Source organism: Manis javanica, chromosome 18 (assembly GCF_040802235.1).
Source record: "Manis javanica isolate MJ-LG chromosome 18, MJ_LKY, whole genome shotgun sequence".
NCBI lineage: Eukaryota > Metazoa > Chordata > Mammalia > Pholidota > Manidae > Manis > Manis javanica.
In genome coordinates, this window is record NC_133173.1 from 5,683,024 (window position 1) to 5,709,912 (window position 26,889).

The 26,889-nt window shown below is 50.7% G+C and overlaps 1 protein-coding gene across 4 annotated transcripts in view; it reads left to right on the forward strand.

Annotated features, from left to right (window-relative positions):
- NTRK3 (neurotrophic receptor tyrosine kinase 3) overlaps window positions 1–26,889 on the forward strand; it is a 351,764-nt gene that overhangs the window by 259,562 nt on the left and 65,313 nt on the right. For all 4 annotated transcript variants that reach the window (XM_073226998.1, XM_073226999.1, XM_073227000.1 and 1 more), the window contains one exon: window positions 20,183–20,313. In XM_073226998.1, the coding sequence (XP_073083099.1) occupies window positions 20,183–20,313 (131 nt within the window). The remainder of the gene's footprint in view (window positions 1–20,182; window positions 20,314–26,889) is intronic.

The following is a 26,889-nucleotide window of genomic DNA, read 5'->3' on the forward strand; positions in this document are numbered from 1 at the left end:
TATATGTATAAACTTTACTGAAGTGTTATTTACCACGGTATTATTGATACATATGTGACTGATCAATATATATTAATATGTATCAACAATTCTGAGGTACATAAAGCATGTATTTTAATGGTATTGAGGTAAATAATGCCTCAATACAGCATGAACTTTATTTTACATCTATCTGTCTATCAATGTCCATCTCTATCTGTCCATCTGTATAGTGAGAATTCTTCCTATAGCTGCCTCTCACCTGTAGGTTTTCCCTACACACCCACCATTGTCGCACAGGTACCCACAGTTATTGTTTGCCCTGATGTTTTAGATCTAAACAAATATATATAAATGAATATGAATATTCTTGTTTTTCCTTCCTTTTGTAGCTATGAACCTATATTATACATATAATTCTGTACTTTTCAGTATCTCCTTGCAAGTTTCTTAGAGATCTTAGAGAACATTCTCATTCTTTCTCCAGAGATAAATACCATTCCACTGAATTGGTTATCTAAATCTATTTAATTTCCTTGCCATATTTTCTCTCTTATAAAGAATTGCAATGGGTTGAACCTAAATATATTAAATGTAAATAAACATGCTTGAGCCTAAATATAATATTAATGCGGGGCCAAATAACCCCCATAGGCTATTTTGTGTGACCCTTTTGCATACGTGACCCATATAGGTTATACCAATGTGTACTGTCAATACTAATATATGAGAATGAGGTTCCCTGCAGCCTCCATCAACAGAGGGTCACAGCATGATTTTTAATGGCTGGATATTTCACTTGGTGGATCTACATATTTATTTAATTTGTCCCCTATGTTTGGAGACTTGGATTAGTTTTATTTTTCAATTCTGCTGAATAAGAAAGCAGGTGTTTCAGTATTTTGGTAGCTAAGCTAATTGGAGGAGAGCTCCGTGGCAGCCACCACCTGAGGCACTGGGTGTCACTGCCTCATTGCCCTGTGACCCAGTACCCCTGGGTATTTAGGGGCCCCCCAAGCAGGTATCCCACAGACTCTATAGACGGCTCTCTTGTAACAGAGAGCTGACCTAGCGAAAGCCATCTCCTTCTGGACCGTGATGGCCTCAGAGCTCAGGATGGAAAGTTGGTGAGTCCTGGGGTGTTACCACTTCCCAAGTGACTTCAAAGTGCTGTCAGCATTCCCATAATGTTGCTCCCCAAAAGTCTCTTCTGGGCAGAGCCTTGCTGAATCTCAGCGCTGAGGACTCAGAGCTGCACAGTCCAGCAGTGGTAATGAAATTCTGTGTGAAGCCTCTAATGTCATCTGTCCTACAGATGGCTAAGCAAGCGTGACACCTGGACTTTCTCAAGGTCACGGGGAGTGTTGGGAGGCAGTACCCACATATCCTAACCTCCTGCCCTGGCCTTTAAGTGGGTGGCCTGGCAGCAGTAAAGATTGAATGTGGCTGTAAAAAGGCCACAGACAATTCCGAGCAAGGTGTTTCCAGCCACCCCACTGATCTGGACACCAGGCAGAGGAGGGGCCCAAACGAGAGAAGTCAACCAGCTGGAGTGCATTCAAGGACATCGCGACAGGACGTGATGAAGGGGAGGAGAGATGGAGCACAGGGGTCTCTAAGTCTGCAGCGCTGGAGGCCAAGCGAGCGCCCTGTTTGCTCTCTCACAGCCCTCAGTGGTGCCAGCAGGACTCCTCTTTTCCTAAACGGGCCCGCCCGTGAGTGTCCTTCGGAAGGTGGGCGTGGCTCAGAAGCTGACCAGCGGGAGGAATTTACCCTCCCTTCTTCTGCATTCCTGGGCTCTTGTCTGCTGGGGATGAGGTCCTAGGGAAAGCAAAGGTCTACGGACAGTACAGAGAGATGACAGAAAGATCCAGAATGTGGGGCACAGACAAGCACATTCAGGGGATGTTAAGGATCAAGATCCGGTGGCCACAGGGAGGGGAGAAAAAAGTGGGCCTGGAGACAAGCACTGGCATCAAAGCCAACAAATGCTATCAGGCTGCTGTCACCTCCTGCAGCCCCAGCAAGCTGCTCACTGGTTCTCCGCTCGAAGGGCTGCCGATGTCATGTGCATTCCAGGATCCCTGGGGGCTGGCCCTCCCCATCTGCCAGGCTGAGGAAGGGACAGCGGGTGCCAGCCCTGGTCGCCCCCGCAGGCGTGTGTGAGTCCCCACATGAAGCTCTCTGGCATCCTCCCAGAAGGCAGGGTGTCTGGGAACCAGAGAAGAGCCGGGAGGGAAGGAACTCCGAGAGACCGTTCCTCTCCCTCCTTGCGGTGGGATTGCAGAGAAGCAGTTGCAGGTGATCGAAGCAGGAGTTAGCCACTGATGGCCAGGCCACGGAGGCCTGGTGTCCTCACTGGCAACCAGTGTCTATTTGCTGCGGCTTCCATCTAGCCATGCCGTTGGCTGGACCTACCCCAGCTTAGGAAGCAGGGGCTCTCAGAGGGCCACACTGTACCCCCAGGAATTGGTCCTGGCCCTGCAGTCGCTTCTGACCTGGCCTCCTTCCTGCCTGCCTAACTTCTTCTACCTCCCCAGTTCCTGCTGCAGCTGCCCTGCCAATTCACAGATCTGCTAATGCTACAGCGCCCAGCCCAGTGGCTGCTTGATAAATAGCTGCTCATTTTTCAGGAGTTATCAACCAAGGCAGTAATTAAATGCACCTTCCCTATTAAGGGTCTCCCAGGAAGGAGGTATTTGCAATTTGCCTGGAAATCCACCCATATGCATAATACGTTTTTTATGCCTCAATGGAACACACTCTCTTAATAGCATTCAATGATTTAATGAGCATCTAAACGATGCAAAGCGCAGGGCTCTGCATCTGGGTTTCCAAGATGATTCAAATCTGGTTGCCGCTGCATAAGGAGATGGCTGTGCACAGTGAAGTCATACGCAGCATTGTGATAAATGCCTGCATGTTCTGGGCTTCCTGGAATCCCAGAATCCTGATCATGCTTGTGTCTGACAAGATAAGGGAGCACCCCCCCAGTCACGTGCACAATAGCTGAGGATAAAAGAGAGTTCAGGTAAGCTGAGGCTGTGAAGGACCTGAGGCTCACCTGTGCTGAGTGAGGACTAAGAAAACAGCATGGGATTGGGGGCAAGTACCAGGTAATCAGCACACCTTTGGGCCAGGTGGGCCAGGGAGAGAAGAGGTAAGAAAGTACACAGGCTTCAGAAATGAGCAGGGGTCAGAGAATGGTCCATGGCCGGCCTCTAGAGGGAAGCTGCCCCGCAGTGAGTCTGGTGATGGAGGGGGCATGGGAGAAATTTCCAGGGGAGGCAGGACCAGGGATGCTTTCTGTCAGGATGGGGGAGAGCTTATCCCCCAGAGAATAGTAGATGAGACATCAGCAGGAAGGAGAGATTTGGAGTATTGAACAGAGGTCAACGCTAGACGGGACACCATCCAGAAAGGAGACCGAAAGAGTGGCAGGGTTGACTTTGGAAGGAAGAACTTTTAATTCTTCTAAGACAAGAGGGAGAGATAAGAATGAAATAAGTGGAACTGGACAGAGTGTTAATTGAGGGAATTTCTATTTCCCTAGCAAAGTGGAGAGAGGCATCCCAGAGTGACTCGGGATACACCAGGGGAGTTCTGGGGTCCCCTTAGGAGGAGGTCCTGGAGCAGCCTTGTTTGGGGAGGTGGGTCCAGATATCGGTGAACTTTCATTTATAAAAGAGGCAAAAACTACCTATTTCCGCTGCTGTGAGTTTCGGCTGATCTCCATTTCTTGGCACATTTGATTTTGCCTGTATCCCAGCCAAATACTGGGTCTGCTCCCCACTTTGCCTAACGGGATGCAGCCGGAGAAATACAGCAGGAAACACCGTCATCCTCGTCTCCGACCCTGCAGAGAATTCAACTTGGCAGTCGTGGCCGGATATGCTGGCCCCATACAAGCACATCCACTGTGTGTCCTAGACACCCGAGTCCCACGGCTCACTTATTCCTCGGCCGTAGCCCCTGCAGAGAAGCTCATGGAGCCCACCTAAGTGCAATACAGTTGAAGACTTCCCAGTTGATGAAATGACCCTTCTTTGGGGGTGTCAATGGTGTCATGAGTTGTGCTGTGATCTAGCCCTACCTAGCCTGAGAGTAGGACCTCATAGTAAGGATTTCATGTGGTGATGGGGAACCAGGGTTCTGGTTTTCAATAACATTAACCTTCTTGTGGTTACTGGTGGGGCCTCTGCTCAGGTGACTGTGGTCCTACGCTCAATCTTAGCCCAGAGCCGATTACCCTCCTGCCGGGCACTGACCCGGTTTAATACCTAGTGCATCTGCCTTGGTTTCAGAATTCAGTTCTGCTGAAGCTGCAGCTCCCTTGGCTGGTGCCAGCCCTCTGGTCATCATGTGATGTTTTCAGCATCACAGGAGCCTACAGAATAATGATGATCACGGCCACTGGGGAGGTCACTCATTTCTTCAGCTAACAGGTGTCGAGCTGCTGGTGTGCAGTTCTGATGGAGACACAGGGAGCCCTGCCTCTCATGAAGCTGGCAAGCCACTGTACAGACTAGATGATAAAAAAATAAGTTGGGAAGACAATTACCCAATGGCAGTAGTGCTATGCATGAAAATTAACAGTGTCCTGTGATAAGAGGTGACCCCTTTCAGTTGAATAGTGGGAGAGCGAGCGCTCAGGGCCAGTTGGGGCTGCTGCGAGGGCTCTGCAGACCCTAAGTGGAATGTGGGAGAGAAGAAGGCAAGGGAGTGGGGTGGGGCGCAGGGGGTGCGGTGGGGGGTGGCTTTGAGGTCAGAGGGGAGGCAGGGTCACATCCTGTTGGCGATGATAAAGCGAGTTTGGCTTTTATTCTAAAGCAAGATTCGAAGTAGGGGAGGGACCTGGCGTTTCTGACTTTACTTTTTATGAAAGATGGCCCCGGCTGGCTGACCGTGTTCCAGAGTGGGGCTGAGAGGAGGGGAGAGAATGGGGGCTCAGGAGACCATTGCCCGGGTGAAAGGTCACTGGGGCTTGGACGATGGTGGCGGCTGCAGGGTGGGAAAAGTGGATCTACTGGGGATTCTGGCAGATTTGAGAAATGTTTGGAGATGGGCATGGATAGGATTTATTAATGGACTTGATGGCACCGCAGGAAAGAGCCATCAAGGAAAAGCCATGGATTAGGGGCTATGCCCCTGAGTGAATGGGAGTACCGTTTAATTCAGGAATGCAGAGAGGTCCTGGGGAGGGACTGGTTCAAGGGCAAAGAGTGAGATTTCTCCTTGGGCTGTGCTGCGTGCAGAAGACCACTAGCCATCCAAGCAGAGATATTAGGAAGGACTTGGACAATGAGGACGATTTCCTGAGCCAGGTGACAGCTGAGTGTCCTTCAGCTGAAATGGCTGGTGCCCCGTGCCTACACATCGCGCCCTGCCTCTGCAAGGATGCCCAGGGACGGAGTAGACAGGCTGTCTTGCTCTTAGGAAAATGTCAGAGTTCCTGCTTCCACTGGGCTGGGTGAGTTTCCTGATGGTATCACATCTGTCCAGACCAGCGCTTTCTGAATCCTCCCCCGCGATGTGTGAACATGCCTTTTGTTCAGTTTCATGTTCAGAACATCACCATATGCAGTTGTGTATACAGAGTGGCTTTGCTGTTGTTTTGATGTTGCGTGTGAAAGTTCAGTTGTAGCAAAACACATGATGAAATATTGAGTCTTAGACATTTCTGTTCCTGAAAGTCCTCCGCCCATGGTCCCCTTTTCTCTCTCTCAGGGACTCCTTTCTCATCTGCCCCTGGGGAGATCAGACACCACACTTCAATGTCCAGAGCAATTCAGCTCTTTCCTTACTCAGCACTGGCCCACTTTCCATTTGCACAGGCTCACTAATGCGTGCTGCTAGACAGTGGGCCAGCTGCAGGGCCAGCTTCCAGCGGCGTGGCGGCTGGTAGGAGCTTCCACTGTCTTCTCCCGTTGTCTCTGCGAGGCGAAAGAAGCAGTAAGATTTGTGTCTCACTTTGAGGAAGTGTGTCACGTCCTTTTAGAGGACAGAGTGACAACATGTGGATTAGATGTCAACCTTCATTTCCTCCACGTTCACCTGGTGGGAGCAGAGTTGTCGCCATTCACCCAGAGCTCCTTGGGTTCCAGGAGCTGTGGTAGCTGCTTGCCGGATAGGCTCTCATTTAATCTCCAACAACACCATAGTATAGATGCCCCTATCAGCCCATTTTACAGATGAGGAAATTGAGGCCCAAAAGGCAGTTCAGCTAGTGGTGATGGGGCCTGGGTTTGAGGAAGTCCAACCCCTTAATAACCCCTCCCGACCTCCCACAGGGAGGGTGCCACCAGTTTAAATGCTCCTCCTGGGGGACTGTGGCCACCGTGACGATGAAGATCTCTATGATGAAGACAGTGGTCAGGATGATAGCGGACATTTAATGATTCTTACCTAATTCAGGTTCTTTCCTGAGGGCTTTACACGTACTGACACGTTTCTACTCAGGGTGCTTCTATGAAGATTTCCCATCTTAATGTTGTATCAAAGTCATTTTTGCCTGTATTTCCACATTCATATACAAAGTGAGGCTCAGAGGGAGTAGAGAGTTCCCCGACCCCTCAAGGCCAGTTGGACGCAGCTTCCAGGTGTCCAGGGGTCCTGTCCTTACCTGGCTGTGGGGCTTAGCCCGCTGTGTTGGAGTTGCCTGGCCTTGTCTGGCTTCCACCCTCGACCAGTGAGCTCCGGGGAGTCTCTTGTTCCTTGCTGTGTCCCCGGCACAAAGCCCTGTTTCTGATACACTGTAACTTTAATGCACATTTGCCCATTATATCATGGACTGAATAATATGTGGCCCCTCAGCCAGTAAGTGGAGAGTCCAGGATGGGTACCTATTTTCATCACTGTAAAAATGATTGTTTTTGTGGAATTGGCCTCTTGTCCATCCAGGGCCACCGATGTGCACCTTGCACCACTGGGAGCAAGGGTTACCTGCAGGCTCCACCAGGAGGGTGAAGGCCCCAGCGCAGGCAGACGTTTTCCTACTCTCTCCATGCTCTTCTCAGCCGGGACCCAGACACAAGGTCACTCACTCACAGATGTACCATCAGTCACCTCTAAGGCTCCAGACGCCAGTGCAAAAGCTGCTTCAGCTGACTGCCACCGACTGGGAGCTTATGTGTTGTCTGCTGCCCTGCAGCTTCCTGTGCCTTGCGTGTCCCCACGTCTCCTGACCCTCTGTGATAGACAGCAGGTAACAAACAGCCGCTGTAAGCCAGGCAAATGCCCTTTGGAAGGCCTGTGCTCTGGAGCAACCAGAGCTCTCCGTGGCTGACACCGACAGGCAGAGGCTTCTGCAGACAAGGCCTTGTCTCCGGCGGGCAGGTGCAGTAGCCGTGCTCTTAGAGGAGCAAAGGCCTTTGAATCCATACTTGTCTCTGTGTCCATGGGTGCCCAGGTGAGAGAGCGTGTGCAGGGGAGCCCAGACTGAGCCATCTCAGGTGGGAGAGTAGAAGTCAGCCTCAGAGCTCATCAGATGCCTGCCACTGTGCTAAGATGCTTACAGACTGAACTTATTTGTGTACAAGCCTCTGAATGGATTACACGTAAACAGAAGAGATGTCATCTCAGAGAGGTTAAGTAAGATGCCCAGTGTCGCACAGCCTAAGTAGCAGAGCTGAATGTGTCTAATGCCAATATTGGGCCTTTACCCACTACGGAATAAGAAATGCCCCTCCACCCCCTGTTCTTTCCACCCCCAAAGGGCCCAAAAACGGCACCACCTCATGGTTCATTCTCCTTCTATACTCATGGGAAATCTATGGCCTAGAATTTTGTGTGAGAAGGGTAAGGGCTTATAGGGAAAAAAAATCAGACCCCTTGAGATCACTGTGGCTGTCAGGGAACTTACGATATGCTTATTGGTTGTTTTATTCATTAATCTGTTTATTTCTAACATCCCCTAAACTAAGGCGAAGAGTATAATATGGCCTTTTGAACTTGTTAAATTAGTAATCATGGGCACCGTGCAACAAAGTCCATTCATCAAGCCCCTGTCTGTCAGAAACTTATTTTTTCTGGGGGGTCTCCTCATTTCAATGAGACATTTGTCAATTGGTTTTGCTCTGGTGCAGATAAACATTTCTTTTCCCCCATGACTGGCCTTCAATCCAAATATTTAATTCCTTCCTGACTTTATAACTTGGATTTCCTAAATCATCCTGCCTAAGTCGTGACCTGGAGTAACTGGAGATCCACACGTGTTTGATCCAACATCTCACAGATCTGGAAAAGTTAGGCAGCCTGACATTCATGTGTAACTGACACAAGACACATTTGCAGGAGGGGCCCTCGCTGCCTGGTCATTCAGCTTCTGTCCTTTTTGTGCTGCAAATGGGAATATGGGTAAGTTCCCAGAGCAGACACGGAGGGAAGGGGACTGTTTATCAGGTGAAAGACTCGAATGGGAAATAGGTTATCTTGCATAGTTCCTCTGGCTGCAATCCATGGGGCCAGGAGGGGCTGCATAAAGGGAACTGTGCTGGCATCTCTGAAAGCTGGCAGGAGAGGGCTGGTGGCCCAGGTCTGTGGGCCTGCTTGAGTTGCTTAGCACTGTGGAAGTTCAAGGAGGCCATCACACCTGCCTGGGGATCCTGTGGTGAAGATCTGTTTCAGAGACAAAGCAAGCATACAGAGTAAAAAGCAGCCCAGTGATGGTGGCCAAGAATCCACATGGGGCGGGGGCAGGTGGGCAAAGGTGTAGGGACCATTTTTCTCAGGGTGAGCGTAGAGAAGGGGTGGGTAAGGATCAGGGAGGGAGGTGGTAGTGGTCTGTGGTGAAGGCAGCACAGTGGACAGAGGGGGGTGGGTAGATGTCGCCACATCAAGCAACAATCTCATCTGAACAATGAGAGGGAGGAGTCCCCTGCGCCAGTGGGAACGGACAGGTGGGGTCCACCTGCAGCTCCTGGGCATGTCTTATGTGGAATGCTGATGCTTCAGAGCTCCCACCGTATGTTGTGGGGCCACCCAAGTGTATCCTGACCTAACAATGAGAGGTAGCCACATAGATCTAGTGTTCAATGAAGATGTTCTCCCCTCTTCTGATTTTCCACTGACATCATTCCCAACAGCCATCTGAGCTGCAGCTTCTGGGATCTTCCAAAGGGCTGGTTAGAAATAAATGATATTGACAGCGTGCAAAGCCCGAGCTTCACTGCGGCTCCATTTCTTTTGGCACCAGGAGAACTAGAAAGAATGATCTTCTGATCCCAGGCTCCGTGGAAATGCTGGCTGATGACTTTAGCCAGTGCCCTGGAGGCAACTTGGAATTTGGTGAACTTGAATAGACGTAAGTGGAGAGCCCAAACCCTGGGAGGGATTCCGGGGGTCAAGTGGGCACCCCCCAAATTGCCCCTGTTCCGACTTTCTCTTTGTCTTTTTGCAGAGGTACAGGGTAGGGGGAGGGTCAGGAGACAGGCCAGGAAACCACCGGCCAGTGCGATTCACATCTGGTGTGGGGGAACTCTTGGAAGTCAGCACAGAGGATGTGGTGGGAAAACACCTGGCAGGGCGAGTGGGCTTGGATGGGGAGGCTGGGATCCAGGAGTGCGGAGGCCGTGCGGAACGAATCTGCTGGCTGCGCCCCACTCCGCCTGCCCACGCCAAGGGCCTGCGTGGCCAGGACCCATGGGCCTCAGCCTCTGACCTTGAGCCCCATCAGGTGCAAGGCCAGGAGAATGAGGACCGCGCAGGAGGCTTAGACAGGGGTGGGCGTGCCTGGCCGATGGCCGAGGTCTGGGAGTGGGAGCTGGAAATGGGAACAGCACCCCCGGAAGGGACCTGGATGCAGACTCCCCAGGCCCCCGACAGCCTCCGCTGGCTGTGGACGTGGGCTTCAAGGGTCTCAACAGTCTGGTGGAACCAGAGTGCAAGCCTGAGCTGGGTGGTGGGAGACCTGGCTGGGAGCGATGGGGTGGGCACGCTGCAAGCCTGCGTCCAGGAGCACTTTGTGCCCACGGGGGCTGGAGGCCACACGTGCGAGCTGGGCTGAGCTGGTCTGAGCAAGGAGGCTGCAGGCCTCTGGGGCTGGGAGAGGATGTGGGGATTAGCAGGTGAGGTTATCTCTGCCACCCCTATGCACAGCTGGAGGGACACAGGCAGCTGCACTGGGGGTGAGCAGAGCAGCCCGAGATGAGTCTCCCCCTACCCCTGGGGCGAAAGGTCTCCTGGAGGGCATGGCTTTGTCCTAGAAGGTCTCAATTAGGCCGTATGCTATGGGCAAAGGGAGGAAAGATGAGTCGTTCTTGAAGCAAGATCCCTAGTGTTAAGGGCCCCATATGAGGGGCTATTCCTTTCTAAATTCCTGTGGACTGGGGCTGGGGGAGCCTGCCTTCCCTTCCTTTGGGACCCACTCGGACTCTCTGGAGTCCCAGCCCTGCCTCCTACTTTAGGCAGAACTGAAGTTGAGCCACCCTATAGAAAGGCCTCCCCGGGCTCTGAGGGGAGCCCACGGCCTCACTGAGTGACCTGCTGGCTTCCTAGGGTTCTTGGAACGGAAATCTTCATCAAGTTCATTGCGGGGGGAAAGGATGACGATGATCAGGCTCCTTTGGGCCAGGAGACAGACATCTCCAGGCAGCAATCTTTGAAAGATCTCTGGGCTAGGCGCATGCTCACGGGTAAACCAGGATCCCATGTCTCAGTATACCTAGCAAATTTACATAGAAATCAGATGCTTATACCCAACAAATATTACACAGAAATCAGATGCTGGCCTTTGCTAATGCCATTTGCCATCTCTAGTGACATAACAAATATGTTTTGAGCTTGTTTTCTCTGCACTACATGGGTTGACTTTACTTAGGGGAACAATATAAAGCAAAATAAAAGCAGAAGTGTTCCCAGGACACCTGCTTTTGCATTAGGGATAGACATTCTGAGGAGACAGAGAGTTCTTCTTAAAGATCAAGAAAACACTGTGAGGAGAGCATGGAATTAGAGCCAGTCTTGGGACATGGGTGGATTTCTCCCTGTGGAAATGGGAGAAAGGTGTCCCAGATGGGAGAATGGCGTGGATAAAGATGCACGGCCGTGAACTCATGAGGTGGGCTCAGAGGACAGTGAATGGCCAGCCCGTCCATCTGTCAGACCTGTCTTACGCATTTGTATAAGGAATTTACAAGGAACACGCCTATGGTTCTGGGCCAGATATCAGAGTTCTCAAATGTCATAGAAGGACTCCTCAGAAGGCACCCATACTGTAGGCTAAGGCGTTGTGAATGCCCACCATATGCTTATACCCCTTCTCTGCCCCCCAGCTTGCACTGTTCTACCACAGCTCCATGCAATAGACACCTTGAAAATAATCATCTTCATTTTACAGGTGAGGAAATTAAGGATCAGAGAGATTAAGTAATCAGGGAAGGTCCTTGAAGGATTGCGTAGAGGGTGAGTGAGGAGAAGAAAAGGAATTGGCATATTCCTTTATGAACCTTTTTACCCATTATTTCCTTCAACAGGATTTCAGATGCATTTCTGTACACACACTGAATCCTCATGACAACTCGGTGAGATGGGCATTTCCTTAATTTCACTCTGTGAAATCATCAAGGCTTAAGTCTGTTTTAGTAAATCACCAAATGCCGCCTCCTCAGATGGGTTGTTGAATATGCATTCATACCCAATTCTGCCTCATTCTGAAGCCTCACCCCCATGTTCTAATACGGTGTTTATTTAAAAGAATTTTGGTCCCCTTCTTGTTCTTCCTTCTTTTTATGTATTTGACTATGTTGTTTCCCCTGCCTGGGCAAGTCTTGTAATACCTATTTCTCCCCGCCCCCCACTGCTTAGACGGGTTCAGTTTCTTATAGAACCCAAGCTTGCGGGGGGTCGTCAAGGCCAATGACGTGGTTCCGTGAATGGGTGATGTGGACCTTTGGTCCGCCTTCCCCTGGCCCACCCTGTGGTTCTCATGGGTAACTTCTGCTTCCTGAGCTCGTGACTTCCTGTGTGTAGCGGTGTTCTCGTGGCCGCACAGTGCCCTGCAGGCCATGGCTAGGCTTAGAGCTGAGGGCCGGAAGGAGAAACCTTGAGTGCGTTATGCTCTGTGTTCACCAGGAGGTCACCAGGTGGGCTCGGGGGGCAGAGCTGGATGCCCGGGATGGGAAGCTAAGGCGGCGCTCCAGGCAGCTCTGGAGGAGAAGGGCCTCTGGGGAGACTGGGATGCAGAATGAGCCCCGTGTATGGGCATCGTGAGTGAGAGCTTGTCACCGTCGACTTGGAGGAGAAGCAGCCAACCAGGAGAGGGGGCAGGAAGTGGGGAGCCAGGCAAGTCCTTGTGGGGGCAGATTCCTGGTCAGAGCCTGAGCTTCATCTTTCAGCACCTAACTTCTCAGCCCCAGATGCTGTCCTCGAGGAGTCCTTTTGCTCTTTACCCTTGGCTCAGGCCACTGATGCTTAATGAGAGCCAGAGGGGTCCTCTCACCATGTGAAGGGTCTGCGTGATGTGGAGACAGAGCAAGTGCGTATGGGAAGGCAGGTTGGGTCGGGGAAGCAGGTGTCAGGGCCCTGCGGTGTGGGCAGATGTCTGAGCTCATGGGCTGAGCTCGGAAGGGTAGCATGTGGGGGCAGGGACACGTCTGAACTTGAGCCTCACTCCCTGAACTCCTGGGTCAGGAAACGTGAGCTGGAAATCACCCCAGAACAGACAGTCCTCTGCTGATCCTCTCTCTTCACTGTTTCCAGAAACAGCAGGGTGTCTCACTGATTTATTCCTCTTGGTGGGAACACGGTGTCTCAGCATCCTAGACCACCGCCTCCAGCCGAGGGGTGTGCACGTGCCCAGATGCAGACGGCAGAGGCCCCTCACTTAGGAGTCTGAGTGCCGGAGATGGAGAGTTAGGATGTGGGGCTCAGAACTGTCCTAGTTCCGTGGCATCCTGGGTCTTGGGGCCAGTCTTAGAGGTAGGGCGTAAATAAGGCTGCTCCTTGGAACTTGTGGCCCCTTTCCCATTCTCACTCATCTTTCCTTTCTTTTTACTACTCCCTCGACTTCCCTTCTCCTTCCCTCTTTGTAGTGTTCTTGCTAGAGCCTCTCACAAAGGGGGTTTTCATTCATTCATTCATTCATTCATTCATCAAATATTTAATGCGTACCTGATGTGTACTGTGCCCCATGCTAGATCTGGTGGATGAATTCAAATATGTGATGTTGGCTTTGGACTTGAGCAGCTGCCAGCATCCTTCAGAGACCCTCTGCAAACCTGTGAAACTCTGAAGATGATTGTGGGGTGGGGTTAGCCCGAAGCTAATGTCTTGGGATGGGACACAGTTGCCAGCAGACATGTTATGTTCTTAGCCATCCCAAGTCAGTGTCACCCCGAGAGAGCAATGGCAGCGAGCAGTGCTGGTGTCCATTCAACGTGGAACCCTTTCCCCCTGCCATTGCTACCCCCGCTTAGTTAGTGACCAGGACAAACTTCAAATTCTAGGTTTGACTGGCTCTCCAGCCTTTGAAATGTCTTCTCCTAGAAAGATCTTTGCCATGAACCCAGGAGGTCCCCTTGTTCTCCCACCCTGTAAATCACCCAGATTGTGCCAGGGCAGTTGCTGGGATGCTTAGCCATGCTCTGCCCTTCTGTCCAGGTGGACAGCTGGCTGGGCTGGCTGCAGACCATATGAAAAGCCTGTAGCTGATCAAGGGGCACGCTTACCTGGTCATGCTCTAATTATCACTTGCCCTGACACTCATAGGCTCAGCCAGTGAGGCCAGGAGAAGGGGTGAGGCCAGGTCAATGAGGGCATGCAGAAGTCCCTCCTCCAGCAAAGGCAGGGGTCTTGTCGTCTCGGCGGTCTCCTTCCCTTCAGAGGTCCAGAGCTGGACCTCTCTCTCCCTCCTGCCACTTCAAAAACCCACAGTCGGAGCTCTGGGAATGTTATTCTTTTCCATTTAAAGACATTCCATTTCATGTGTAATTAAATGTGTGGTATTGAACTAATGTTTTCTTCTGAGCATTTTTGGCAGCCTGAGACCCTAGGGTCTGGCTAGTGCAAAGAAAACACACGCTACTCAGAGAGCCCCCCCCTTCTCTTCCCATTCCCTCCTCCCGCCTTTCCTGCCGAGAATCTCCCTCCTTCATGCACACAGTCACCCTTAGCCTTACCTTGTAACTCGAGAGCCCCCGAGGCTGTTGGGACCCTTTGTTCTTCTGGGAGCATCAGGGCCTTGGATGTCTGTCTGCATCTCCAGAAGCCACCTCCACACTCATGTTGAGCTCAGCTGGTGATGACGAATGGTGGCAAGAATGGAGTCCCCTGGAAATGACTCTCCCTGTCCTTTTTGATGCCATTGGTCTTCACCAAGTGCTATGGACAGTTCGGAAGGCAGCATTTCTCCCTGGTGTAGGGGTCACAGAGGCTAAGGGGGCTGTCGTGACTGAAGGACAGGGAGTGGCATATTCTGCTCATGCAGACCTTCAGAGTCCAATGAGACACCTCTAACAGCTGGGTGGTCTTGGACAAATTCTCTTGAACTTCAGCCACACACTGTGCAGAAACGAGTTGTAAAGATGAGTCAGATAGTGCATGCGGAGTGCTTAGCATGGGGCCTGCCTCAGGGTGAGGACTCAATTGAGGGGACTTATTTTTATTATTAATAAGGGCTCCAGGGGATAATAATAAGCTGAAAGAGATAGGCACAGAGTGAGACAGGGTTAATGGGGGAAGATCTGAAAGGTCTCAGCAATGAGGCTGGCCCCAATTAGGAACTGGGGGTTATCATTACAATGGGCCAGGGAGGAAGGGAAGGTGGGGTGGTCAAGAGAACACACCAGGGCTCAGCTTTGAGAGCACCTGGCCAGCCCTTCATGGTGCTGGGAGGGCCTGCTTCTGAGTCCCTTAGGCAACAGCCTTCAGAGAAAGGTGATCTCAGCACTGCACACGTGGAGTACTTTTAGGACAATAATTAGGCAAAGTACCAAGGTGGCCAGTGAGCTTTGGGGACAGCATCTGGTTCTGAATGAAGGAACACCCTGGCTTTTTGGGGCTGACTTTGCTGCCTGACATACAGCACAGTCAGGCTCACCCTTATTTATAACCACCGACCTGGGAAATCTGGTTTCTCTCTCCTGATCAATAGCAATCTATAGTAGGTGGCTGTCTCAGCCTCTGATGTCTTTATCCCATTGTCTGACCAACCTCCTCCCAGTAACTATTTTGGCCTCTGGAGGAGGGGGTTGGACAGGCTTGGGCAGGCTGCCAGTGACCCCCAGAGTCGGTGTCGCTCCCCTGCTCCCACGCCAGCAACCTCATACCATTTTGTTTCAGGAGAATATCACCATCCTTCATCAAGTTCCTTTCCAAGCCACTATTTTGTTCGAGGGTAGATTGAGCAATTAGTTAAAACCTCGCAGAAAGGAAGGAGACACACTTTGTTCAATGTCCTCTATGGTTCAGATATTTCCTAATACCTCTACTGTCTAAAAATTTTAAGTCAGTCCTCTTCACAATTCTGCCAAGTAGATAGACACTTCCTTGTTCTACAGTTAAGGGAGCAGACCCCGAGGGGGGACCAGGCAGGGTTGGGGTGCAGACACAGACCTGTTTCCTTTCCCGAGTCCTCGCAGCATCTGGTGGGCTTTCTGCTTCCCCTTCGCCCCTGGTCAGAAGGGCTGAGCAGTTCACGGTTGCTACAACACCTGTTTTCCCAGGAAATGGAGGTGAAGATAACAGTGGTACCTGCATCTCGGGCCACGTCCCTCTATCCCTTGGTCCTAGACAGGTCCCAGAAGGTGTGGCAGGAAACCTCTTCCTCCCAGGAGGAGGCAGCCCAGGTCAACAGAGGCCGGATGAGGGGGAATGGCAGCGTGCCCGCTAAGCTCTCAGGGGTCTGAGGACTTCGGTACAAGGCCTGCTGGTGACCTACTTAGGTTAAGCTGGGTCACGCTTGCTCCACGCCTGGGGAAGACCTCCCAGAAGTGAATCCCACACATGTAGAGCAATGATCTTGGTCCTCAGTACAGAGGGAAATGTACGGAGCAGTGACTGAAATGAAGGAATCCTCCTGTATTTGTCAGTTGACCCTCTTGTCCTGTGGGCATGAGAAGCTATACGGTGGCTTTCTCTGGTGAAACTCGGTGGCTCTCTCAACACGTGGAATTAGGGAAGCGCGAGGTCAGGCGGTGCCAGGGACCCTTTTCATCTCCCCATGACCCTTCCCCCACCTCACCAGCCCCCTGCTGTCCACTCAGACCCTCACTGCTGGAGACGGGGAAACCTTCCCACGGCCCCGTCTGTGTGTCCCCCTCTCTCCTCCTCCCCTGCCAGCGTCCCGGCATCTGAGACTTGTGACCCAGACTCGGCTGGGCCAGCCAGCCAGGCAGTAAAAGGAGATTGATGCCCTTTCCTCCTAGGAACATCTATCACTTTTTGGCACGCGGGTCAAATGGCCTCACCAGAGGCAGCTCTGAGCAGCGCTCTGCGAGCTAAAAATAGCAGAAAAAGAGGCCCAAATAGACATGTGAACGTCAGAGATGGAAATGGTTCCCTGTGGCCCTTCCCCAGGGTCCGAGCAGTGCCCTTTCCTCCCACAGCCTCCCACCCAAACCCTTCTCCTCAGGGCCTCTGGGAAGGGGGGCAGCCCTTGCCCCCCTGGGAAGATGAGCAGGGAAAGAAGCTGGGCAGGAGTAGAGAAGGAAGTCGGAGTGTCGAGCTTCTGTGGACAGGGTTCTCCTGGTGGCCACAGAGCAGGAAAGGCAACCATAGGTAAGGGAAAAACACACGGGCTCGGGAGCCACAGAAAGAGGGGGGCTCTTCCTTGGCCGTGTCTTGGCTCTGAGAACTTTGGAAAGTTACCCTCTGCCTCTGTTTTCTCATCTGTGAAAGGGGTACAGTTACACCTACTCTCATGGTTACCATGAGAACAGAATGTTGAGCGAATGGTAGGACTGGGCACAGATTTATTGCCTTTTCCCAACTTCCTCCTACTTAGGACCAGGGAAGACAGCTGCCCGCATGGTGTTCTGGTCCAGGGTCTGGGTGGTAGGCAGGGTTGTCCACACGGAAGGGATTATTTGCCTTCTGAGCTGGGCCCGTGTTCAGCCTCTCTCTGCTGAAACTGCTCTGTTGCCTTGTGGGACTTCTCCCCATGGCCGCGAGGAAGTTCTCCCTTGGGAGCAGGGGGCTGGGGGCAGGATTCCTGATGGAGTTGGGGACTGTTTTTATCTTCCATTCCTTCTGCTGGCCCTTCCTGGGTCTCACCACCCCGTTCAGGGACCCAGCTCAGGTACTGGCCTCAGATGACTCCCTGAATACAGAGAGAGTGAGCCAAGGCAGTTTTCTACTGAGCCACTGCATGTTCCATGTCTCTGAAAAAGATCTGTTTGCAGATTTGGGGAAAACACTGTGGTCTGTGGGAGGCTTCCGCTCCGGGTTTGCAGCGAGCAGTCAGATTTCCAGCAACACGGTCACCTGCCCGTTGCTACATCCAAGGCCCATGGAGGTCACAGCCCCCCTCCTGCAGTGGGAGTTTTGCAGCTGCCACCAGGTGCTCATCTCCTGGGACGTAGAGGGAAGCCTGGGAAACAGCTCCCTGTCCTCTGCTCCCGCTTGGCTGCTCTGAATCTTTCAGGGCCAGAGATTCTTGCCGCCAAGGAGGAGATGGAGGGTTCTGAGACGTGCCTCAGCACCTCTGAGAACCAGAGCTCCGTAGAGCTTCTCTGTTCTCTGCTCTCACTGTAGCTGAGAGCGAGGAGCTCTCGGGGAAGCTGGTGAGCTCTCCCAGCCTGGAGTTGGACTCAGGGGTCCAGGAACTTCCATGCTATGGCTTTCCCTTTGCAGAGGCGTGTCCAGAGCACGGGAAGGCAAAAGAGGCATGTTCTCCACCACATGGATGAGCACGTGAGCCTCTGAGAGGGGGTCTGACTCAGCCTAGGCCACACAGCTGGGGACGGGGGAGAGGGGAGCCTGGAGGGGAGCCATGATTGCAGGCCCTCCTTCTGGGCTTCCAGCCGGGAGGCACGACTGAACTGTTCATGGACTTGGGGCTTGTTGAGGCCAAGCTGCAAAGGGCAATGTCTGTCAGCCGCTGGCTAATCCCCCACCACACAGGGGTCTCCTGTTTCATGGTTCTCAGAAGAGGTGCCAGGCTGGCAGCTTCGCCATCACCTGGGATCTGGTGAGGAAGGCAAATCTCAGGCCCCAAACTGCCTCCTGAACAGGCATCTCTGGGGAAAGGGCCCAGCGATCCGGGGGAGCCCTCCAGGCGATTCTGATGTGGCTCGGCTTTGAGAACCACGGTCCTTCTGCAATGCTGAGGGAGGCTGGAGTTGGGGTGGGGTCTGGGCCGAAGTGGGCTTGTCCCCATTGGTTTGGCTGCACTGACATGTCCTGGTGCTCTGGATTCTAGTTCCGTCTCAGCTACCAGTTAGGGACACCTGACTTGGCCTTTATTTTCCTTTCTTGTAAAATAATATCAATAATGAAGAAAACACCTCGACACACCAGCATGATAGGAGGCGAGCATTTGCAACCCTTTACATACAATAGCTCATGGAGCGCGTAAGCGGGACTTGTTTAATCCTCCCCCACCCATTTTTCAGATGAGGAAACCAAGCCGAGATGTTCGGGGAGGTGCGCAGACCCGAGCAGCTGGGGGATCCAGGTCCTGCACAAGAGCCCCGGGCTGCCCATTCCTGACCAGCCCCTGTGCATCCAGAGGCCTTGAAAGCTGCCACCATCAGCCCGTCTCCACTCTGAGGCTGGGCCAGGACGCTCACCTGGCAGGGCCCGGGTGTCACCCATAGTCACCTGGGAATGACCGTGCAGTAGTGAGCATGTGGCCTCCCTCCGGAGGTCCTGAACTCCCATTTCCTGTCTGTGGGAGACTCTTTAGCCTTCCCAACTCCCAGGCCAACAAATACTATTCTGCAGAGGCCAGGAAATAGCATCACAGGGTGTGAAGAAGGAACCAGGTTGGAATGCCCCTGTTGTAGAGGCTGGCGCAGCAAAGGCTTTGTGTACAGCATCCCTGTGGCCTTGAGGAGCAGCCACCAGCCGCAGAGAGCTGGCAGGTCTGTCCTGCTGGGAGGAGGGAATGACGGTCTGTGAGGCCTCCTCCCACGAGGCTCTGCTGCCAGGTCATCTTGGGGGTGGATCCCAAGAACTCTCGATAGAAAAAAAAAGACGTGTGTAGTCAGAAGGGAATCCCCACGCCAGTCAAAACACTCACAAAGCCTTGTAGCCACGCCCCTCTGTCCCTGTCACATGTCTCCTCGCTCATGGGGACAGTCTGCCTGGCCCATCTTCAGCTTTCGCTTTTTGATAAGGTCATCTGAGACGATCCCCTTTCCTGGCTCTGCGTTGTATCTTCGTAATGCCGATACAGGTATTTAATGGGCTTCCGCCTGCTGAACAATTAATGGAAGGGTCAGTGAGTAATCTCTGGCTTGCCCCTTTCATCACCAGCCCAGGGCTGGGGCTGCTCCTTTGTAGCATTCTTTCCAAATAGGTGGGAGGGCTGAGGTCACATCTTTGCTTTCTCCTGGCAGACAGACTCTAATTAGGTTGCTAAATTAGCAGAGGCAGTGGCAACCCTTCTCTTTGCAGAGACCCTTGTTCTGGGGAGGTCTCTGGACTTTGCCTGCTTGAGTTCATTGTTCTTTCTCTCAGAGGGAAGGGATTTCTCAAGTAGAGGCTTCTCCCAAATAATTTTAGCCCCCATTCAGTAGTCTCTACCAGGAAGCAGACACTTGAAAGGATTGCTACAGCCATTATGCTACAGCAAGAGCCAGTGTGTGTCCCTGTGCGTGTGTGTCTTTCGTCTGTCCCGGGCACTGAGAGCTTATTAGAAATGCAGATTCTCAGATGCACTGGCTCAGCATCTGCACGAGGCCCACGGAATTCTGTGCTCAGAGACGGGCTGTAACCTCTGTCCTGCAGCTACAGCTGATGATGCTAGAATTCTGTGTGTTGGCACTGCTGATTGCATTTTCCTGCTGAAGCAGCTGTATTTTGGGGAGGCTCGGGGCTGGGCAGGGGCAGAGCTGAGAGGATCCTGGGTCGGACTCTCAAACCACTGGGTGATGCCTGGTTTCGTGCCCCACTGGGGTGCTGAGTTTCCATCACCCTGCTGTGGATTCAGGAGCAGATCTCCCTGCACTAGACGCTGGTGCCCTCCTGTCCTCCTGGGCCTCTAATGGGGGGGACAGATGCCTGGTACTGACTGGGTAACTCTCCTCTCTGTCCCCTCCTACAGATGTACAGCACATTAAAAGGAGGGACATCGTGTTGAAACGAGAACTGGGCGAGGGAGCCTTTGGGAAGGTCTTCCTAGCAGAGTGCTACAACCTCAGCCCGACCAAGGACAAGATGCTTGTGGCCGTGAAGGTAAACCCCAGAGGCATGTGGGCCCAGGCAGGGAGAGGGCTGGCTGGGGCCAGGAGCGGGAAGAAGGGGCTCACTCCACTGGACAAGATGGTGCAAACTGGCTCTATCAGAGGTCAGGGTGCTGCTCCAAGGTCGTGAAGTTTCCTCTGGACCCAAACCGACTTCCTTTGGCTTCCAAGGTTAAGAGCCGTGGCAGGGAGGGGCTGGGCCTGAGGGGCAGCTGGGGAAGCGAGGTATACCATGAAAGGCCCTGGGCACCACGGGCCCCCCGCTGGCCCTCCTTCCTTCTCAGTGAGTTTGTGAGATGTATTGGCCGTGCCTAGAAAGTCACTTGACCGTTTCTCAGGAATGGAGTTGGGTGGGGGGGAGGAAGGGTCAAGGGGCCCTAGGAGCCACCGTTCAAGGGCAGCAGGCATCTCTGGGAATTGGAGGTGGGGTGGGGCTCAGGGATTGAGCACAGGGGGAACAGCGAGTGAGGCCGTGAAAGATTTTTAGATAACCCCCATGGGGTCCAAGTTCAGCCCCCAGGGGGAGGCGTGCCTGAGGGTAACTGCCTCCTGGCAGCTACCGGACGGGTCTCTTACCCACAAGACTTTTGTGTTGCCAGGCCAGCTAGCTGTGCAGATCTGCAGATGAGGCTGAACTGCTGGGGGCAGTGGGAAGGGACTTTGTTCCTAGTCCCCCGCCTGACACTTCCTCCAGCAGAGAGCAGCTTCTACCATAAATCAGTGTTGGACATGGTTGGCACAAACCAGAGGTCAGGAGCCTTGCTGACACACCCACAGGTCTCGGGAGCCATGCTCTGGACCATGGGCTGGTCTCCATGTGTGCAGCAAGCAGGCCTCTGAGGTCGGCAGGGGTTACTGGTCCCCATGAAGATGCTGACCCAGGCCTGGCCTGGCCTTAGTACCGAGAGCCGCAACCAAACCTCCCTCACAATGGCAGCTTTACGTGGTGAGACTTCCAGGTGTCTGGATACAGTTGCCTCCATCCACAGAGGGCAGCTGACCTCCACAGGTGTGGGCTGTGCAGGCTACAGGCATAGCACGGGCATCAGAGAGCCTGGGTGGGAGGCCCTGCCCACCTCTGATTAGCTGTGTGACTTTGAGCAAGAAGCTCAACCTTTTGGGGCCTCAGGCTCCTTCTCTGTATAATAGGAAATGTAATATCTCCTCCTGAAAGCTTCCATGATTCAATTACCTAACATGGGAAATCCTTAGTGCCCTGCTTGGGACACAGTAAGTGCTCAATACAGAGTAGTTGGTATTTGTTTTTATCACTGTTCTTGACATTGACATGATTGAATGTGCGCAGACATGTGGCATGCTGCCTGCCAAGCTCATGTTGACCATCTAATATAGGAGCTGCTAAACGTTTTGTCTAAAAGGGCCAGATAGTGAATATCTTAGGCTCTGAGGGACATATGCTCTCTGTTTTAACTACTCAACTCTCTGCCCATATAGGTGAGAAAGCAGCGCACACCATATGTAAACTGGTGCCAGCTGTTTTCCAATAAATTTTTTTTTTTACAAAAATAGGTGGTGTCTGCTGACCTCTGCTTTAGAAAATCCATAAGGAGCTAGAGTATTGCCCCCATGAAAGGCTAATGATTATTATTAGTAGACATTCTGACAATGAACTTGCTCCGTCAGTGTCCGTAGATGCGGGACAGTCAGATGGACCAGGGATGTGGAAACGTCTATGATTCGTTCCTAAACTTAGAATCTACACGTCCACGAAATTTTTCATTTAAAGGTGACAGTGATCCACTGGGTGTTCCAGCATCTGTCTGGGGACTGGTGAATGCGCTGAACATTTTTACTCTTTGAGCAGGAAATGAAATGATGGCCTAAAACCTTGGGAAATGTTTCTCTCTGAGTGGTCTGGCATTTGGGGCAGTACCCAGATTGGGTAATGTGGAAAATGTGTTTCTGTTTTCATCCTTTTAAAAGGCTTTCCTTCTCCCCTTGGGTCTGGGAAGCTTGAGGAGATGGGCGCTCTGGGATTGCATGCTGCCCGCCACCCGGTCGGTCCGTCTCGGCAGGAGACGCTCTTCTCTGGAGAACAGCAGAGAAATGGCACATCCTGCTTCCTGTCCTCTTTGGATTTTACTGCTTTTTGCAGGCTCCTTCCTCTTCAATTTGTTCTCATGTTGATGTAGGGTAATTGTGGACTTTCAGAAAACATATCCAGGAATAACCCAAGATTAGGTTTTCTAAAAGTTGCGTTTGTAAATCAACTGGCAAGAGTTTTTTGCCCAGCCGTTGCTATGGTGGAAACAAAAAGTAGAAATCTCGGCCTGTTTTGAAGGCGTTTACAGTCTGCTGGGGAGACAAGAGAATACTCATGAAAGGAATGGAGAATGGGACAAGACAGAGGGTAGCTTGTGTATATCTGCAGTGTAACGGTAACATTAAAATCATGTGATTTGTGATATTTTTAAATAGGTCATGGCCACTTTTAAAAAGTCATTTGGCAAACAATACACCAGCTCCAAAGATCTCAAAAGAGTCTCTTCTGGTAGCCAAATCACGGATAAGAATGTGAGACAGGTGTCCAGTGTAATTAATCATCAGAAGAAATGCAAATGGAACCATGAGATACCACTGTACACCAACCAGAATGGCTAAATAGCACCGACAGTGCTTAGTGCTGACAAGGACATGGAGCAACTTCAACTTTCCTAGTCTGCTGGTGGGAATGCAAAGAGGAATAATTGTTCTGAAAAATAGTTTGGTATTCTAGAACATTAGCATTCTGTGTGACCCAGTATTTCTACTTCTAGGCTCTATCCTATCTATCTGTCTGCCTGTTTATCTATCTATCATCTATTTATCGACCAAGAGATATATCTAAGAATGTTCATAAGCATTATGTATAACAGTCCAGAGCTAGCAACAACCACAGTGTCCATCAATAGCAACATAGATAAATAAATACGGTATATTCATACAATGGGAAACTATTCAACAAGGAAAGTCAATGAACTAGAGTTACTTGCAACAACATGGAAGAATTTAAAAAACACAATGTTGAATGAAAAAGGATAAATATGGAAATAGATATAATGCTATATGTGTGATTCCACTTATTTAAATTAAAAAAAAAGCAAATAAAACCAAACCCTAGTGTTAGGTATTCACATTTAGTTAGTAAAAACTTTTTTAAAAGAGCAAGGTCCTGAATTCCCTGTCAGGATAGTGGTTGGCTTTGGGACGAGGCAGAGCATGCCAGGGGAGCAGGGCATGGGGTGAGGGGAATTTCTGGGGGGTTGGCAATATTTTATTTTTTACTTACATTGAGGATACACTGGTGTTAGCTTTGTGATAAATCATAGTGTGTGTTAAAACTTTTTTCTCTCAAGGATTGATCACATTCTTAAAAATACACTTAATCTATTCATCCCATAAGTATTTATTGAGCACTTACTATGTGCCTGGTGCTGTATAAGATACTGGGATGGAGGAGGAAAGAAGACCTGTAGGCTCTGTAGCTCATGTCTCAGAGTCATAGAATTTAGGGCCCTGAAAGGACATTTAAGAAGGAGGGGGGAAGAATGTTGCCGATGATGACAGCATCTAACAAAGAACACCGATTAGGGGGCTCACTACACATCAGGCCTTGCCATAAGTGCTGTGCGCCTATTAATTTCATTCTCACAGAGATCCTAAGAGCCAGGCATCGTCACTATCCCCATTTTACAGAAGGGGATGTTGAGGCACGGAGAGAGGTAAGCATTTTGCCCAAGGTCCCAGGGCAAATCGGTGGTGGGACAACACTCAAATCCAGCAGCGCCTTTCCTTCTAGGACGATGGCACGTGGTGCTCATTACACTTTGCCTATTTTTCCTGTCTCTCCGTGCTGGGTTCTGGGTGACTCTCAACATTTTTCCGTGTCGTGAATTCCTCTTGTGGTTTTAGCTAGTGTCAAGTTTGTCCTGTCTGTGGAGGTTTTTGTTTTAACTTCAATAACCACATAATTTATTTCCAAGGTACTAATTGGTTTTTAGTTTTATTGTTAATTTTATTTCTCCCTGTTTTGGCTGTATACCTTCTTGGTTATTGGAAACAATTATTTCTTCATTCTCTTTGAACATTTATTTTATTTTAATATCTCAATCAGCCTAGTCCTATAAAATTAATTTTAGCTCAAGGAAATTCCTGTTCTGGTTATTGATAATTTTAATCATTTAGATTTAGTCCTATGTATTTTTTCAATATGTCAGAACTTCAGCTTTTGGGTTCTTTTGGGTTTGGAGAGCTGTTTTGGGAGTTCATGATTTCCAGTTCCAATTACTTTAATTTGGAGCAGGAATTTAAAACATTTGTGAAACAATCTAAGTGCACAATCTCAGTTTTATTGTTTTCCCGTTAAAAAAAATAGATTTTCCTCCTATTCATAACACTTTATTTACCATTGACTTTTTGTAGTTCTTTCTAAAGTATTCATCCTCAGTTTCCATCAAAACAGCCCCCTCTATGCACTCTTATTTCATTGGTTTTCCTGACATAGCATCACTTTAAGCAATGACATTATCAGATCTAATGGTCATAGTGAATTTGGAAGCAATCACAGCTGAGCCTTGGTAAGCTCCTCCCTGGGACAGAAGGGTCTCTCTGAGTATTCATCTAGCAGTGAATGTTCAGGGTTGAATGAACACCAGTCAGTATGTTCCTCAGAGATCATGGACAGTACCAGTTAATTTGGACAGCCATGTGGATTTAGCTCAGGTAAGAGTGTTTCTGGCCAACAGAACAGCATGTGCAAAGGGCCTGATGCAGATAAAAGCTCGAAGGGTACAAAGGATAGAAAGACTAGTGAGATTGAAGTGTAATAAATGCAGGCAGGTAGAGGAGGTAGAGAGAGAGGGGGAGACTCAACATTTAGAGCCCGTGACTGTATTAAGGAGTTTGTATTTTATCCTGAAAACAGCAGAAAACCAATTTTAAGCTTAAAGATAGATGGGAAAAGTTTCCCTGTCTATGTGATAATTACCTATCTTCCTTCTTCATAAGTTGTTCAAGAGACTCAGGCAGGAGAAGTGACAGTGGATTTTGAGAGACTAAGAGAAAGGTCTTAGTGTGATTGCATACTTAAGGGTTGATTAGTGTGTGTGTGTGTGTGTGTGTTTGAACATTTAGAAATGTCTGTTTTCCACACATATAAAATGGGTTTCCATATATTAATGAACTCTGAAACCCAACAGCCTTTAAAATATCTTCCCCCAATAAAAGAAAAGGACAATGGAAGGCAATAGACCCCCTAGGCTGGGCAAGGTGGGATATTAAATGGCTTGGAAGAAGTTGGGAGCTGTTGAGAAATTTGAATGTTCATGCATCTAGGCTGCTTCCCTCCCATATGATTACACAGCTCTCTGAAACCCAGGGCTGGGTGGACATGAGGTCTGATGGACATAAGGTAAGATCAGAAATGGTGATGTCTCCAAACTTTGAGGGATGAAGAAGGCGGCAGGAGGGGCAAAATCCAGAGCTCTTCTTTGTGCTATGAACACTGTGCATAGGGCATAGTCAGGAGCCTCCCTGGCTTCTGTAACCTGTTAGCAAGACCCTGCAGCTGTGAGAAGTAACAGTCCTTCCCCATTCCACTGGCTGGTGACCCACTTTGAGTTCTCCAGCTCAGCAGAAGGTGTTGGGGGTAAACATTATAGAGAGGGACAGGAGAGTCTCTGAGCTGATTTTCCTCCACACTAATCTGCTCCGGTCCTGATGGCATCAATCCCTGGGGATGGTGGCCACCCACCTGTCCCTTTGCCAATTACATAGGAGCCCCAGGCTTGATCCAGGAGCTGGAAAACCCAGCCAAAGGCGGAGAGAGAACTAGGAGAAGGCATGTGGGAAGCCTAGGAGATGGCAGTTGCTTCGTGCCTCATCTTTCAGATGAAGAGCATCTATTTGCCTCTTGTTGGAAGGCAACAGCCTTGGGGACACTGGCTGGCACTGCTCAGGAGCTGAGAACGGAAATATCCAATGGCGGCCGCTGGCATCCGGACTGTGGGAGAGGATGATTTACAGAGATGGAGAGAGGCCATTTGGCTGGCCCCAAATCTGATCTACTTTCCCTCTCATAAATCCAGTGCTCACATAAATCTTGGTATTCTCCCATCCCACCCATGCTGGGTTCCTTTTTTTTTTTTTTCCTCTCATATTCCTCATGAAAATAAATAAATCACTGGCAGTCATCCTATAGCCATGTCCCAGCCCCTGCAGCTGAGGAGTTGGGTCACAGAGAGGCTGCCACTTTCCATGACCCTTTGCCTTCTTCCACCCATAGCAAGAAGGCTTCTCACATGTCTTTGTTCTGGCAGAAGGTGGACACACGGAAGCTCTTTCCTTTATTATTGGGTAGCTTCCTGAGAAGCTCTGCTCTGCTGGCCGCCTGCTCTCCTTGTCTTTCCTGACCCTCTCCTCTGCGCTTCCACATCTTCTAACTTCGGTACACACCATTCTCTTTGGTGACCTGCCTAGGGACCAATTGTTCTGATAAATCCATTCAAGCAGGTATGTTGGAGAGGAAAGGGTTCAGGCTCCAGACTAAACGATTACTTCTCACAGGATC